Source organism: Anomaloglossus baeobatrachus, chromosome 1 (assembly GCF_048569485.1).
Source record: "Anomaloglossus baeobatrachus isolate aAnoBae1 chromosome 1, aAnoBae1.hap1, whole genome shotgun sequence".
Classification (NCBI taxonomy): Eukaryota; Metazoa; Chordata; class Amphibia; order Anura; family Aromobatidae; genus Anomaloglossus; species Anomaloglossus baeobatrachus.
In genome coordinates this window covers 797,544,971-797,561,414 of record NC_134353.1, presented here as the reverse complement: position 1 = coordinate 797,561,414, position 16,444 = coordinate 797,544,971, and the positions used below count along the sequence as shown (strand labels likewise).

At 52.0% G+C, this 16,444-nt stretch overlaps 1 protein-coding gene across 6 annotated transcripts in view; it reads left to right on the top strand.

Moving 5' to 3' along the window:
- The window catches only part of YTHDC2 (YTH N6-methyladenosine RNA binding protein C2), a 276,916-nt gene that overhangs the window by 133,084 nt on the left and 127,388 nt on the right, over positions 1-16,444 (top strand). For all 6 annotated transcript variants that reach the window (XM_075325002.1, XM_075325005.1, XM_075325003.1 and 3 more), the window contains exons 13-15: positions 74-139; positions 2,588-2,766; positions 4,509-4,605. In XM_075325002.1, the coding sequence (XP_075181117.1) occupies positions 74-139; positions 2,588-2,766; positions 4,509-4,605 (342 nt within the window). The remainder of the gene's footprint in view (positions 1-73; positions 140-2,587; positions 2,767-4,508; positions 4,606-16,444) is intronic.

Here is a 16,444-nt window from a genome sequence, read left to right as displayed (position 1 = left end):
TGGGTCTCCCAATAGGAGCTAGAAGAAAAGGAATTTACGGTAAGTAACAAAATTCCCTTCTTTTTTCTATCAGGACAGCTCTGGACTGGGCGAGACATTTTGGACAGACAGAAGTCGTTGACCTCTTGGAATCCTACAGGTGAATCACATTTACTAGATCTAAATTTGCTCCCCAAGTAATTTTTGATGTACTAAATTTTTACGTGTGCTCATTGTTTGCCGGGTCTTGGCTCCACTTTCAGCATTAAGGCTAGTTTCACACTTGCGTTGAAGGGTATCCGTTGCATTGCGTTGTGTGACTGATGCAACGGATGTGTTGCATATAGTGGCACAACGGATGCAACGGATGCTGCAAAACAACGCAATCTGTTTTGGGTTTTTTACAGTTTTACCGTCGGCAGACTATGGTGAACGATCAGCTGATCACTCACAGTAGCTGGCCGCCGGGTGATCAGCTGATCGTTCGGTCGCCGACAAATGTGCGGGGGGCAGAGTGGGAAGTGGGTGGAGCCGAGCGGGACCATGGCTGAGGACGTCAGTGCCGCGGGGATTGCAACGCTGGGGGACAGGTGAGTGAGTGTGAGAGAGTGTGTGTGTGTGTATATACATACGGAGTGCGGGAGGGGGCGGAGCCAAGCGGGGAAGTGTCGGGCTCCCGGCACACGTAACCAGGGTTCCTTGGTTACCCAATGTGTACCCTGGTTTAGGGTGCAGGGAGCCAGAGAGAGCATGCGCAGTGAAATCCAAAGGATTCCGCTGCTCAAAAAAAGTTACATGCTGCGTTTCTTCCGCCCGACGCAGCGTCAAAATAATGACGCTGCGTGGTTCGGCAGATGCAACGCTGACACTTGCGTTACAGTGCGTCATCCATACAAGTCTATGGAGAATAGCGCAGTGCGTTAACGGACTGCGCTATTCTCCATAGTGACGGACTCCGCTGAACGCAAGTGTGAAAGTACCCTAATTCAGGTGACTCTTAAGGCCCCGTTACACGCAACGACGTATCTAACGATATATCGCCGGGGTCACTGATTCCGTGACGCACATCCGGCATCGTTAGCGACGTCGTTGCGTGTGACACCAACTAACGGCCGTTAAAGATGGAAAATACTCAACAAATCGTCCATCGTTGACACGTCGTTCATTTTCAAAAAATCGTTGATTGTTGAGGACGCAGGTTGTTCGTCGTTCCCGAGGCAGCACACATCGCTACGTGTGACACCTCGGGAACAACGAACTACAGCTTACCTGCAGCCGCCGGCAATGAGGAAGGAAGGAGGTGGGTGGGATGTTACGGCCGTTCATCTCCGCCCCTCTGCTTCTATTGGGCGGCCTCTTAGTGACACCGCTGTGACGCCGCACGAACCGCCCCTTTAGAAAGGAGGCGGTTCGCCGGCAACAGCGACGTCGCTAAGCAGGTAAGTCCATGTGACGGCTCCTAACGATATTGTGCGCCACGGGCAGCGATTTGCCCGTGACGCACAAACGACAGGGGCGGGTACGCTCGCTAGCGATATCGCCAGTGATATCGCTGCGTGTAAAGCCCCCTTTATGTTTCACTATGTAAATGTTATTGTGTGAAAATCACAAAATATCCCTCATGTTCTACTTTCCTTGGAACTTGGCTTTACTTAGGAAACCACTGAACTGTGATGAACTCTGTGTGGAACTGCAGTCATACACAACTCCTATTGACGTGCCCTGTGAGGGCATAATGATGATAGAGGTTTAAAGGGGGATTCCTTTTAACATTTTATTGTATCATAGGATTACTGTGGTGTAAAATAAGAAAAGCAGCTGTTACTCCACCTCCCCAGGTACAGCGCTGCCTCTCTGTAGCTCCTACAGGCATTATTGATCGCTGCAGTGGCGAAGACACATTTACAGTGTTTCAGCCAATCACAGCCAAGACCCTGAACCCATTGATTGGCTGCAGTGGTGATGTCAGCCCTACAACCCTTGTAACCGCCATATCCAATCAGTAAAGATTAGGGCAATGATGGAGAGGCAGCACTATACTCACAGATGGTGAGTAATAGCTCCGTTTGTTTATTTTGGACATCAACAACCCTATGATACAATAAAAGTGAAAAAAGGATAACCCCTCTAAGTTGACTATTTAGATTTGGTAATTTGTAATCAAATGCCAGCAATAATGTAATGTTTATGGCAGAAACGTGAATGTTGGGGAGAGCAATGTCCAGCTTATGATGTCACAACCTCAGTGGGCTTCGAGGTTTCTCAATGGGTTATCTCCCTCCACCTATGGCCTCCTGCACACGTCAGTATTTTGTATCAGTGTTTTGTCAGTGTCTCATCAGTATTTAGATGCCAAAACCAGGAGTGGAACACAGAGAAGAACTATCATTGAAAGACTGACACCTGTTCTGTGTTTTGGAGACACTCCTGGTTTTGGTATCTGAATACTGATGAAACTGGATGCAAAATACTGACGTGTGAAAGAGTCCTATATTATTGTGATTGTGTATGTGGAAGGTCAGCTTTATAGCACCTTAGCCCAGTGGGTGATGATGTCTCCATGTGTGTTCTGCTCTGTTGTCAAGCTTCTCCTTTTCTCTTTGTGTAGCGCCTCCTTGGAGCCTGGCAGTCTAGATGAGAGTTCCCTGGTGCAGACGGAAAGCAGCAGCTTGAGTGCGGAGGACCAAGAGCTTCTCAAAGCTTACCACTACAGTTTTGATGATGAAAAAGTGGACCTTGATTTAATAATGCATATTCTTTATAATATCTGCCAAAATTCTGACTCAGGTACTTCAGTTGTTTTTTACTACCAAGTTAGTAGCACTAATGTGAGCTTCCTACAGTAGTAGAATACTTGGCAGCCGCCATCTCCTGCTGTTCTCGGCTTGGCTCTGGTCATCTTCTGCTGTTTGTGACCTGCCACATTACTCCAGTGTTTGCTGGGAGGACTGAAAGTAATTTCTTAATTTAAGTCTATGACAGCCGGAACAGGGCCTCCTATAGACTTACGATGAGAACTTGTGACCCTTGCTTCTGGTCAGTCAGGACAGGAGCTGCAGTCACAAGATGGGGGAATGGGACGGGAGCAGCGACAGGAAGAGCAGACGAAAGTGGCTTGTAAGTATTTTACTAGGGCCAGAAAGAAACCATTATTAGTGATATCTCGCTGGCAGTGAACTAAGAAAAAAAATGTATTGGTGCTTTAAATATAGGACTGATTAATTTGCATTAAAGGGGTTTTCAGATCTCATAGAGTTATGGCATATTGTAATGATGGTTACCTCCATCAATCTTAGTGACCTTCCCCGATCCTAGTGATCGACTCTGATCTATTCATGTCACAAGCAGATTTTTGCTGCACACGCTACACAAGAAACTGCAGCATGTTCCCATGCAAGTAAATGGGGCCAAGCTGCACTTCTCCTTACAGCGGGGTGGGTAGAAGGCTACTGGTGCAGGAAAATAGTAGTAGAAGAGGCAATTTGGCACTACATCAGTTCGCTGTATCTGTGAGGGTCCCAGAGACTCATAGTCAGGTAATGGCATAAAGTGGCAATATGCTTTTACTTTAAGAGACAGGAAGGCTCTTTTAAATCTATAGAATTTAAAAGCTGTATTGTAGAGAGACTATTTTGCACTTGTATGCATTCTTCCCAGGAGTGCTACTCTCTGAATTTCAGGAATCTGGGCTTCACATCAGTAAGCTAAAGATAGATAAGAATGGCACATCTCATATCTTCAAATATCTGTTTCTGGCTTGTGTGATCCGTGTAATGAACCAAGAAGTAGTGGAGAGATGTAAAGGCCCCTTTACACACTGTAACATCGCTAGCGATATCACTGTAACGTCACTGGTTTTGTGAGGTAATAGCGACCTCCCCAGCGACATTGCTGTGTGTGACACGCATCAGCAACCTGACCCCAGCTGTTAGGTCACTGATCGTTTCAAATCTTTCAGGACCATTTTTTGGTCCTTTGTTTCCCGCTGTGCAGCATGCATCGGTGTGGTTGACACCGTTACAACGACATCGTTAGCGACTTTTAGAACCCAGCCCGTAGGCGTGCTATAGTGTTCCCTACCAGCGAGGTCGTTCTGCAGGTCCGGGATCGCTGGAAAGTCTCTAAACGCTGCTGCGTCGTTGGCCAGATGTCCCTGTTTGACAGCTCACCAGCGACTGTTTAGAAACTTTCCAGCAATCCCGGCCAGGTCGGGATCGCTAGGAAGTCTGTGTGTAAAGGGCCTTAAGAGAGTATGACTTCAGGATCAGACTGCAAAGGGTTTGTTTGGAGTCACATGAACACCCGCTCCGAGCACTGGAAATCCTCACAGTGCCTGCGATGTGAGGAGTCACAAGTCTACAGTCACATAGAGTGACACGCAGACTGACTTCAAACCTGTGGATTTAGACAACCCCTTTAATTTGTTACAAACAATACAAGCCGAAAAAAGTGCTAAGATGCTGAATTTTCTTAATTTTAATATTAATCAGTTGGATAACTATTTCTGTTTTTTTTTTTTTTTTTTTAAGGGGCTATACTAATATTTCTCCCAGGGTATGACGAAATAGTAGGGTTACGAGATCGTATCTTGTACGATGACAAGAGGTTTTCTGAAAACGCTCACAGGTAAATGATGTTCCTTATTTTATATTGTCAGGCAGTATAGACAATATTGCAAAAGTACTAAGTTTTCCCAGGATAACATTTTCAGAAGGAATAGGCTGTCAAGGACATAAAATTGTGTCATGGTAGCTTAGTAAACACTATTTATTAGCAGAGATGGTGCGAATCAACTCGCCGGACCCCATCCATCAGGCACTGCGATAATCCATTGATCCTGGATGGGATCCCTGCAAAACGCCGGTTACCTGTTGGTTATCTCGCTTCCCCTTTCTTTGTCGCTCCATTGGGAGACCCAGACAATTGGGTGTATAGCTACTGCCTCCGGAGGCCACACAAAGTATTACACTTAAAAGTGTAAAGCCCCTCCCCTTCTGCCTATACACCCCCCGTGGGATCACGGGCTCCTCAGTTTTAGTGCAAAAGCAAGAAGGAGGAAAGCCAATAACTGGTTTAAAAACAAATTCGATCCGAAGAAACATCGGAGAACTGAAACCATTCAACATGAACAACATGTGTACCCGAAAAAACAAAAATCCATATTGTGCCCCTACACTGCTTGTTTCCATAATGCCCCCCATACTGCTATCCATAATATCCTTTGTTCCTTTCTTTGTCGCTCCATTGGGAGACCCAGACAATTGGGTGTATAGTTTCTGCCTCCGGAGGCCACACAAAGTATTACACTTTAAAAAGTGTAACCCCTCCCCTCTGCCTATACACCCCCCCCGTGCATCACGGGCTCCTCAGTTTTTATGCTTTGTGTTGAAGGAGGCACACATGCACGCAAGCTCCACAATTTAGTCAGCAGCAGCTGCTGACTATATCGGATGGAAGAAAAGAGGGCCCATAACAGGGCCCCCGGCATGCTCCCTTCTCACCCCACTCTGGTCGGCGGTGCTGTTAAGGTTGAGGTACCCATTGCGGGTACAAAGGCTGGAGCCACATGCTGTTTTCCTTCCCCATCCCTTAGGGGCTCTGGGTGAAGTGGGATCCTAACCGGTCACCAGGCACTGGGACCGTGCTCCCTCCGCAGCCCCTGGGGGAATCTGCTGGACAGGAGACCGGGTATCGTCAGGGACAGGCCCTGCTCCTCTGAGGTACTCTGTGTCCCCTTGGGGACGGCGCATAGAGCGCCTGTCTAATGGACGCTGCAGCAGCTGCTGGGTGTGTTTGTGCGCCGGGACTACCGCGCTGACCGCGCTTGTTTGCCGGCCGCGCTTATAACTTTAGTCCCCGGCTTTTGCGGCCTAGTACCGCATATTCCCGCCCCCGGGCCTGCCAGTCAGGGGTAAGGGCGGGACGCTGCACTGGACGTCAGCGCTGAGGGCTGGAGCATACTTAGTATCCTCCTCCCCCCTCACTGAGCACCGTGGGGCACCAGATTCCCGCACTTTCTAAGGCACGCCCACGGCTCCCTCCTCCTCTCAGAACGCTGGCAGCCATTCCTATCAGCACTTCTGACGCTGGAGAACTTCAGAGACGAGCTCCACAGCTCTGGGAGGCCCAGGCAGGGAATCTGGTGGTCACACAACCGCTGAGGGCGGTCGGTAAGCCGCACCGGTTACTAGGTGCTGGCCCCCCTGGGTGCCGAAGTGTATATTTATATGCTTATATTGTATACATTTACTCTGTACGGCCGCACTATTGCTTTGGCTATATACCCTCTCTGATTGCTCTAAGAGGAGACAACAGCATGTCGTCCGCAAAAAGCAAGGGTGCCAAGGCACAGGCTTACTTTGCAACCTGTACCTCATGTGCGGCTATGCTACCTGCAGGTTCCACCTACCCTCATTGTGTGCAATGCTCGGCCCCTGTAACACTCACTCAGCCGGAGCCTCTGCCACTGGTGGGACCCTCGGCCCAGGTGGAACCACCTGCTGCCACTGTCCAGGTGACAGGGACAGAGTTTGCAGTATTCGCTGACAAACCTTCTGAGTCTATGGATAAATGGTCTGCTAAGATACTAGAAGCTTTGCAGTCCAGACCTGTAACACAGGCCCCGGGCACTGTTGAATCATTTTCCTCAGACCCCCCTCGGTCGGCGCAGCAAAGTGCTCCTGGGGCGACTCATAGGTCCCACGGTGAGGACTCCGACATGGACCGCAGTCCCAGACCGGCTAAGCGGGCTCGCTGGGAGCTTCCCTCGACTTCATCACACTGTTCAGGGTCTCAGCATGAGGACTCTCTGGAGGATGAAGCGGAGGTGGCAGATCAGGGCTCTGATTCTGACGCCGCTCTCAACCTTGATACACCTGAAGGGGACGCCATAGTAAACGACCTTATAGCGTCCATCAATCAGGTGTTGGATCTTTCTCCTCCAACTCCTCAGATTGAGGAGCCAGCTTCTCAGCAGGAGAAATTCCATTTTAGGTTTCCCAAACGTACACGGAGTGCGTTTCTTGATCACTCCGACTTCAGAGATACAGTCCAGAAACACCGAGCTTTTCCAGATAAGCGCTTTACTAAGCGCCTTAATGACACACGTTATCCCTTCCCCCCTGACGTAGTCAAGGGTTGGGCTCAGTGTCCCAAGGTGGATCCTAGAATCTCTAGACTGGCGGCTAGATCCATAGTTGCAGTGGCAGACGGTGCATCACTCAAGGATGCCACTGACAGGCAGATAGAGCTCCTGATGAAATCCATCTATGAAGCTATCGGCGCGTCCTTTGCTCCGGCATTCGCAGCCGTATGGGCACTCCAAGCTATCTCAGCTTGTCAGTCTGAGATTAATGCAGTCACACGTGCCTCTACTCCGCAGGTTGTGTCCTTAACCTCTCAGGCGTCGGCGTTTGCGTCCTACGCCATGAATGCTGTCCTGGACTCTGCGAGCCGTACGGCGGTAGCATCCGCCAATTCGGTGGCAGTCCGCAGGGCCATGTGGCTACGTGAATGGAAGGCAGACTCTGCTTCCAAAAAGTTCTTAACCGGTTTGCCATTTTCCGGCGACCGCCTGTTTGGCGAGCAATTGGATGAAATCATTAAACAATCCAAGGGAAAGGACTCGTCCTTACCCCAGTCCAAACCAAACAGACCTCAACAACGGAAGGTACAATCGAGGTTTCGGTCCTTTCGGCCCTCAGCCAGGTCTCAATTCTCCTCGTCCAACAGGCCACAGAAGGGTCAGAGGAACTCTGATTCATGGCGGTCTAAGTCACGTCCTAAAAAGACCGCCGGAGGAACCGCTCCCAAAGCGGCCTCCTCATGACTTTCGGCCTCCCCAAACCGCATCCTCGGTCGGTGGCAGGCTCTCCCGCTTTTGCGACGCCTGGTTGCCACATGTCCAAGACCGATGGGTGAGAGACATTCTGTCTCACGGTTACAGGATAGAGTTCCGCTCTCGTCCTCCGACTCGTTTCTTCAGAACATCTCCGCCCCCCGAGCGAGCCGATGCTCTTCTTCAGGCGGTGAGCACTCTGAAGGCAGAAGGAGTGGTGATCCCTGTTCCCCTTCAGCAATGGGGTCACGGTTTTTACTCCAACTTGTTTGTGGTGCCAAAAAAGGACGGATCTTTCCGTCCCGTTCTGGACCTCAAACTGCTCAACAGACACGTGAAAACCAGGCGGTTCCGGATGGAATCTCTCCGCTCCGTCATCGCCTCGATGTCCCAAGGAGACTTCCTAGCATCAATCGACATCAGGGATGCTTATCTCCACGTGCCGATTGCACCAGAGCATCAGCGCTTCCTGCGTTTCGCCATCGGGGACGAACACCTTCAGTTCGTGGCACTGCCTTTCGGCCTGGCGACAGCCCCACGGGTCTTCACCAAGGTCATGGCAACAGTGGTAGCAGTCCTACACTCTCAGGGACACTCGGTGATCCCTTACTTAGACGATCTCCTTGTCAAGGCCCCCTCTCGGGTGGCATGCCAACACAGCCTGAACATTGCTCTGGAGACTCTCCAGAGATTCGGGTGGATCATCAATTTCCCAAAGTCAAAATTGACACCGACCCAATCGCTGACATATCTTGGGATGGAGTTTCATACTCTCTCAGGCAGCGATAGTGAAACTTCCGCTGGACAAACAGCGTTCACTACGGACAGGGGTGCAATCTCTCCTTCGAGCCCAGTCGCACCCCTTGAGGCGCCTCATGCACTTCCTAGGGAAGATGGTGGCAGCAATGGAGGCAGTTCCATTTGCGCAGTTTCATCTGCGTCCACTTCAATGGGACATTCTCCGCAAATGGGACAGGAAGTCGACGTCCCTCGACAGGAACGTCTCCCTTTCTCGGGCAGCCAAGGCCTCCCTTCAGTGGTGGCTTCTTCCCACTTCTTTGTCGCAGGGGAAATCATTCCTGCCCCCATCCTGGGCTGTGGTCACGACGGACGCGAGTCTGTCAGGGTGGGGAGCGGTCTTCCCCCACCACAGGGCTCAGGGTACCTGGACTCAGCCAGAGTCCTCCCTTCAGATCAATGTTCTGGAGATAAGGGCAGTGTATCTAGCCCTAAAGGCGTTCCAGCCGTGGCTGGAAGGCAGGCAGATCCGAATTCAGTTGGACAACGCCACGGCGGTGGCATACATCAACCACCAAGGCGGCACACGCAGTCGGCAAGCCTTCCAGGAAGTTCGGCGGATTCTGCTGTGGGTGGAAGCCACAGCCTCCACCATCTCCGCAGTTCACATCCCGGGCGTAGAAAACTGGGAAGCAGACTTTCTCAGTCGCCAGGGCATGGACGCATGGGAATGGTCTCTTCACCCGGACGTGTTTCAAGAGATCTGTTGCCGCTGGGGGAAGCCGGACGTCGACCTAATGGCGTCCCGGCACAACAACAAGGTCCCGGCATTCATGGCACGGTCTCAAGATCACAGAGCTCTGGCGGCAGACGCATTAGTTCAGGATTGGTCGCAGTTTCGGCTGCCTTATGTATTTCCTACTCTGGCACTGCTGCCCAGAGTATTACGCAAGATCAGGTCCGACTGCCGCCGCGCCATCCTCATCGCCCCAGACTGGCCGAGGAGGTCGTGGTACCCGGATCTGTGGCATCTCACGGTGGGTCAACCGTGGGCACTACCAGACCGTCCAGACTTACTGTCTCAAGGGCCATTTTTCCATCTGAATTCTGCGGCCCTCAACCTGACTGTGTGGCCATTGAGTCCTGGATCCTAGCATCTTCAGGGTTATCTCAAGAGGTCATTGCCACTATGAGACAGGCCAGGAAACCAACGTCCGCCAAGCTCTACCACAGGACGTGGAGGATCTTCTTATCCTGGTGCTCTGATCAGGGTTTTACTCCCTGGCCATTTGCCTTGCCCACTTTTCTGTCCTTCCTTCAATCCGGAATGGAAAAGGGTTTGTCTCTCGGCTCTCTTAAGGGACAAGTCTCGGCGCTCTCTGTGTTTTTTCAAAAGCGTCTAGCCAGGCTTCCGCAGGTACGCACGTTCCTGCAGGGGGTTTGCCACATAGTCCCTCCTTACAAGCGTCCGCTAGAACCCTGGGATCTGAACAGGGTGCTAACGGCTCTTCAGAAACCACCTTTCGAGCCAATGAGAGATATTTCTCTTTCACGCCTTTCGCAGAAGGTGGTCTTCCTAGTGGCAGTCACATCACTTCGGAGAGTGTCTGAGCTAGCTGCACTGTCATGCAAAGCCCCCTTCCTGGTGTTTCACCAGGACAAGGTGGTTCTGCGTCCGGTTCCGGAATTTCTCCCTAAGGTGGTATCCCCTTTTCATCTCAATCAGGATTTCTTTGTCGCTCCTAATTGGGAGACCCAGACAATTGGGTGTATAGCTACTGCCTCCGGAGGCCACACAAAGTATTACACTTAAAAGTGTAAAGCCCCTCCCCTTCTGCCTATACACCCCCCGTGGGATCACGGGCTCCTCAGTTTTTTTTCATGCTTTGTGCGAAGGAGGTCAGACATCCACGCATAGCTCCACTGTTTAGTCAGCAGCAGCTGCTGACTATGTCGGATGGAAGAAAAGAGGGCCCATACTAGGGCCCCCAGCATGCTCCCTTCTCACCCCACTTTTGTTAGCGGTGTTTGTTAAGGTTGAGGTACCCATTGCGGGTACGGAGGCTGGAGCCCACATGCTGCTTCCTTCCCCATCCCCCTTAGGGCTCTGGGTGAAGTGGGATTTTACCGGTCTCCAGGCACTGAGACCGTGCTCCGTCCACAGCCCCTGGGGATTCTGCTGGATATGGAGCTGAGTATCGTCAGGGACAGGGCCCTGCTACGTCAAGGTACTCTGTGTCCCCGTACAGACCGCGCGCAGACACACTGCAGTATTGCTGGGTGTGTTAGTGCGCCGGGGACAACAGCGCTGCGCGCTTGTGCCACTACTCACTACAGCTCCTCTGAGTGAGTCAATGTATTGGGAACTGCCGCGCCGGCCGCTGCTGTCAGTTTACGCTGCGGCGCGGCTGGGACTTGTGGTGCGCCGGGGACTTCCGCGCTGGCCGTGCATATATGACGGCCGCGCTTATTACTCGAGTCCCCGGCTTTTGCGGCCTAGTTTCGTTTCGTTCCCGCCCCCAGGCCTGCCAGTCAGGGGAAGGGCGGGACGCTGTACAGAACGTCAGCGCAGAGGGCTGGAGTCTACTTTACATACTCCAGCCCTCACACTGGGCACAGTGGGACGCCAGTTTCCCGCACTTTGTCTGAGGCACGCCCACGGTCCGCCCCTCTTCACAGAACGCCGGCAGCCATTCCTGTGTGCAGTCTGAGCTGGAGAGGGGAGACAAGTTCTGGGAGACCCAGACACGGGATTCTGGCGACCACACACCCGCGTTTGAGCGGGCGGTAAGCAGCACCTCTGGTGCTGACCCCACTAGTGCCGAAGTGTACATTTGTATTTTTATGCTTGCATGCTATACATTGCACTGTACGGTCGCTGGTGATTCTTGGCTATATACCCTCCTAGATTGCTCAGAGGAGACAACAGCATGTCATCCGCAAAAAACAAGGGTGCCAAGGCACAGGCTTTCTATGCTGCTTGTACCGCATGTGAGGCTACTCTACCGGCAGGTTCCACTGACCCCCATTGTGTGCAGTGCTCGGCCCCTGTGGCACTTGCTCGGCCGGGGCCTCTGCTAGAGGTGACCCAGGGAGAACCACCTGTGAATACTGTCCAGGTGACGGGGACGGAGTTTGCAGTTTTTGCTGATAGATTGTCTGTGACTATGACTAAAATTCTAGAAACTTTGCAGTCTAGACCAGTAACTCAGACCATGGGCACTGTTGAATCATTGCTCCCTGGTCCCCCTCAGTTGGAACAGCTCCGGGCTCCGGGGGTGTCCCATGCATCCCAGGGTGAAGGCTCTGACACGGACGACAGTCCCAGGCAGCCTAAGCGAGCTCGCTATGAGCGGCCCTCGACTTCATCACACTGGTCAGGGTCCCAGCAGGAGGACTCTCTGTATGATGAGGCGGAGGTAGCTGATCAGGATTCTGATCCTGAGACCGCTCTCAATCTGGATACTCCTGATGGTGACGCCATAGTGAATGATCTTATAGCGTCCATCAATAGAATGTTGGATATTTCTCCCCCAGCTCCTCCAGTGGAGGAGTCAGCTTCACAGCAGGAGAAATTCCATTTCAGGTATCCCAAGCGTAAATTAAGTACTTTTCTGGACCACTCTGACTTTAGAGAGGCAGTCCAGAAACACCACGCTTATCCAGATAAGCGTTTCTCCAAACGGCTTAAGGATACACGTTATCCCTTTCCCCCTGACGTGGTCAAGGGCTGGACCCAGTGTCCCAAGGTGGATCCTCCAATCTCCAGGCTTGCGGCTAGATCCATAGTTGCAGTGGAAGATGGGGCTGCACTTAAAGATGCCACTGACAGACAGATGGAGCTCTGGTTGAAATCCATCTATGAAGCTATCGGCGCGTCGTTTGCTCCAGCATTCGCAGCCGTATGGGCACTCCAAGCTATTTCAGCTGGTCTTACACAGATTGACACGGTCACACGTACATCTGTTCCGCAGGTGGCATCCTTAACCTTTCAAATGTCGGCATTTGCGTCTTACGCGATTAATGCTGTCCTGGACTCTACGAGCCGTACGGCAGTGGCGTCCGCCAACTCCGTGGTTTTACGCAGAGCCTTGTGGTTAAGGGAATGGAAGGCAGATTCTGCTTCCAAAAAGTGCTTAACCAGTTTGCCATTTTCTGGTGACCGACTGTTTGGTGAGCGTTTGGATGAAATCATTAAACAGTCCAAGGGTAAGGATTCATCCTTACCTCAGCCCAGACAAAACAAACCCCAACAGAGGAGGGGACAGTCGGGGTTTCGATCCTTTCGAGGCTCGGGCAGGTCCCAATTCTCCTCGTCCAAAAGGACTCAAAAGGATCAGAGGAGCTCAGATTCTTGGCGGGCTCAGTCACGCCCAAAAAAGACAGCCGGAAGACCCGCTACCAAGGCGGCTTCCTCATGACTTTCGGCCTCCTCTCTCCGCATCCTCGGTCGGTGGCAGGCTCTCCCGCTTTGGCGACATTTGGCTGCCACAGGTCAAAGACCGTTGGGTGAGAGACATTCTGTCTCACGGGTACAGGATAGAGTTCAGTTCTCGTCCTCCAACTCGATTCTTCAGAACTTCTCCACCTCCCGACCGAGCCGATGCTCTTCTGCAAGCGGTGTGCACTCTAAAGGCAGAAGGAGTGGTGACCCCTGTTCCTCTTCAGGAGCAAGGTCACGGTTTTTACTCCAATTTGTTTGTGGTGCCAAAAAAGGACGGGTCTTTCCGTCCCGTTCTGGATCTAAAACTGCTCAACAAGCACGTGAAAACCAGGCGGTTCCGGATGGAATCCCTCCGCTCCGTCATCGCCTCAATGTCTCAAGGAGATTTCCTAGCATCAATAGACATCAAGGATGCTTATCTCCACGTGCCGATTGCTCCAGAGCACCAGCGTTTTCTACGCTTCGTTATAGGAGACGAACACCTTCAGTTCGTAGCTCTGCCTTTCGGGCTGGCGACAGCCCCACGGGTCTTCACCAAGGTCATGGCAGCAGTAGTAGCAGTCCTGCACTCTCAAGGTCACTCTGTGATCCCGTATTTGGACGATCTACTTGTCAAGGCACCCTCTCAAGAGGCATGCCAACACAGCCTGAACGTTGCGCTGGAGACTCTCCAGAGTTTCGGGTGGATCATCAACTTTTCAAAGTCAAATCTGACCCCGACCCAATCGCTAACATATCTTGGCATGGAGTTTCATACTCTCTCAGCGATAGTGAAGCTTCCGCTGGACAAACAGCGTTCACTACAGACAGGGGTGCAATCTCTCCTTCAAGGCCAGTCACACCCCTTGAGACGCCTCATGCACTTCCTAGGGAAGATGGTAGCAACAATGGAGGCAGTCCCTTTCGCGCGGTTTCATCTGCGTCCACTACAATGGAACATTCTCCGCCAATGGGACGGGAAGTCGACGTCCCTCGACAGGAACGTTTCCCTTTCTCAGGCGGCCAAGGAATCTCTTCGGTGGTGGCTTCTTCCCACATCTTTGTCAAAAGGAAAGTCCTTCCTACCCCCATCCTGGGCGGTGGTTACGACAGACGCGAGTCTATCAGGGTGGGGAGCAGTTTTTCTCCACCACAGGGCTCAAGGTACGTGGACTCAGCAAGAGTCCACCCTTCAGATCAATGTTCTGGAAATCAGAGCAGTGTATCTTGCCCTACAAGCCTTCCAGCAATGGCTGGAAGGCAAGCAGATCCGAATTCAGTCGGACAACTCCACAGCGGTGGCATACATCAACCACCAAGGAGGAACACGCAGTCGGCAAGCCTTCCAGGAAGTCCGGCGGATTCTGACGTGGGTGGAAGACACGGCATCCACCATATCCGCAGTTCACATCCCAGGCGTGGAAAACTGGGAAGCAGACTTCCTCAGTCGCCAGGGTATGGACGCAGGGGAATGGTCTCTTCACCCGGACGTGTTTCAGGAGATCTGTCGCCGCTGGGGGATGCCGGACGTCGACCTAATGGCGTCCCGGCACAACAACAAGGTCCCGGCTTTCATGGCACGGTCTCACGATCACCGAGCTCTGGCGGCGGACGCCTTAGTTCAAGATTGGTCGCAGTTCCGGCTACCTTATGTGTTCCCACCTCTGGCACTGTTGCCCAGAGTGCTGCGCAAGATCAGGTCCGACTGCCGCCGCGCCATCCTCGTCGCTCCAGACTGGCCGAGGAGGTCGTGGTACCCGGATCTGTGGCACCTCACGGTAGGCCAACCGTGGGCACTACCAGACCGACCAGACTTGTTGTCTCAAGGGCCGTTTTTCCATCTGAATTCTGCGGCCCTGAACCTGACTGTGTGGCCATTGAGTCCTGGATCCTAGCGTCTTCAGGATTATCTCAAGAGGTCATTGCCACCATGAGACAGGCTAGAAAACCATCCTCCGCCAAGATCTACCACAGGACGTGGAAGATATTCTTATCTTGGTGCTCTGCTCAGGGAGTTTCTCCCTGGCCATTTGCATTGCCTACTCTTCTTTCCTTCCTGCAATCCGGTTTGGAAAAAGGTTTGTCGCTCGGCTCCCTTAAAGGACAAGTCTCAGCGCTATCTGTATTTTTTCAGAAACGCCTAGCACGACTTCCTCAGGTACGCACGTTCCTGCAAGGGGTTTGTCATATCGTCCCTCCTTACAAGCGGCCGTTAGAGCCCTGGGATCTGAACAGGGTTCTAATTGCTCTCCAGAAGCCGCCTTTCGAGCCTATGAGGGATGTTTCCCTTTCTCGCCTTTCACAGAAAGTGGCCTTTCTAGTAGCGGTCACGTCTCTTCGGAGAGTGTCCGAGCTAGCAGCGCTGTCATGCAAATCTCCCTTCCTGGTGTTTCACCAGGACAAGGTGGTTCTGCGCCCGATTCCGGAGTTTCTCCCTAAGGTGGTATCCCCCTTTCATCTCAATCAGGATATCTCCTTACCTTCTTTGTGTCCTCATCCAATTCATCAATGTGAAAAGGATTTGCATTTGTTGGATCTGGTGAGAGCACTCAGAATCTACATTTCCCGCACGGCGCCTCTGCGCCGCTCGGATGCACTCTTTGTCCTTGTCGCTGGTCAGCGTAAAGGGTCGCAAGCTTCCAAATCCACCCTGGCTCGGTGGATCAAGGAACCAATTCTTGAAGCCTACCGTTCTGCTGGGATTCCGGTTCCCTCAGGGCTGAAGGCCCATTCTACCAGAGCCGTGGGTGCGTCCTGGGCATTACGGCACCAGGCTACGGCTCAGCAGGTGTGCCAGGCGGCTACCTGGTCGAGTCTGCACACTTTTACCAAGCATTATCAGGTGCATACCTACGCTTCGGCGGACGCCAGCCTAGGTAGACAAGTCCTTCAGGCGGCGGTTGCCCACCTGTAGGAAAGGGCTGTTTTACGGCCCTATCACGAGGTGTTATTTTACCCACCCAGGGACTGCTTTTGGACGTCCCAATTGTCTGGGTCTCCCAATTAGGAGCGACAAAGAAGAAGGGAATTTTGTTTACTTACCGTAAATTCCTTTTCTTCTAGCTCCAATTGGGAGACCCAGCACCCGCCCTGTTTTCTTAGGGATTTTTGTTTTTTCGGGTACACATGTTGTTCATGTTGAATGGTTTCAGTTCTCCGATGTTTCTTCGGATCGAATTTGTTTTTAAACCAGTTATTGGCTTTCCTCCTTCTTGCTTTTGCACTAAAACTGAGGAGCCCGTGATCCCACGGGGGGTGTATAGGCAGAAGGGGAGGGGCTTTACACTTTTAAGTGTAATACTTTGTGTGGCCTCCGGAGGCAGTAGCTATACACCCAATTGTCTGGGTCTCCCAATTGGAGCTAGAAGAAAAGGAATTTACGGTAAGTAAACAAAATTCCCTTCATCTCCTTACCTTCTTTTTGCCCTCATCCAGTTCACCAATGTGAAAAGGATTTGCACTTGTTA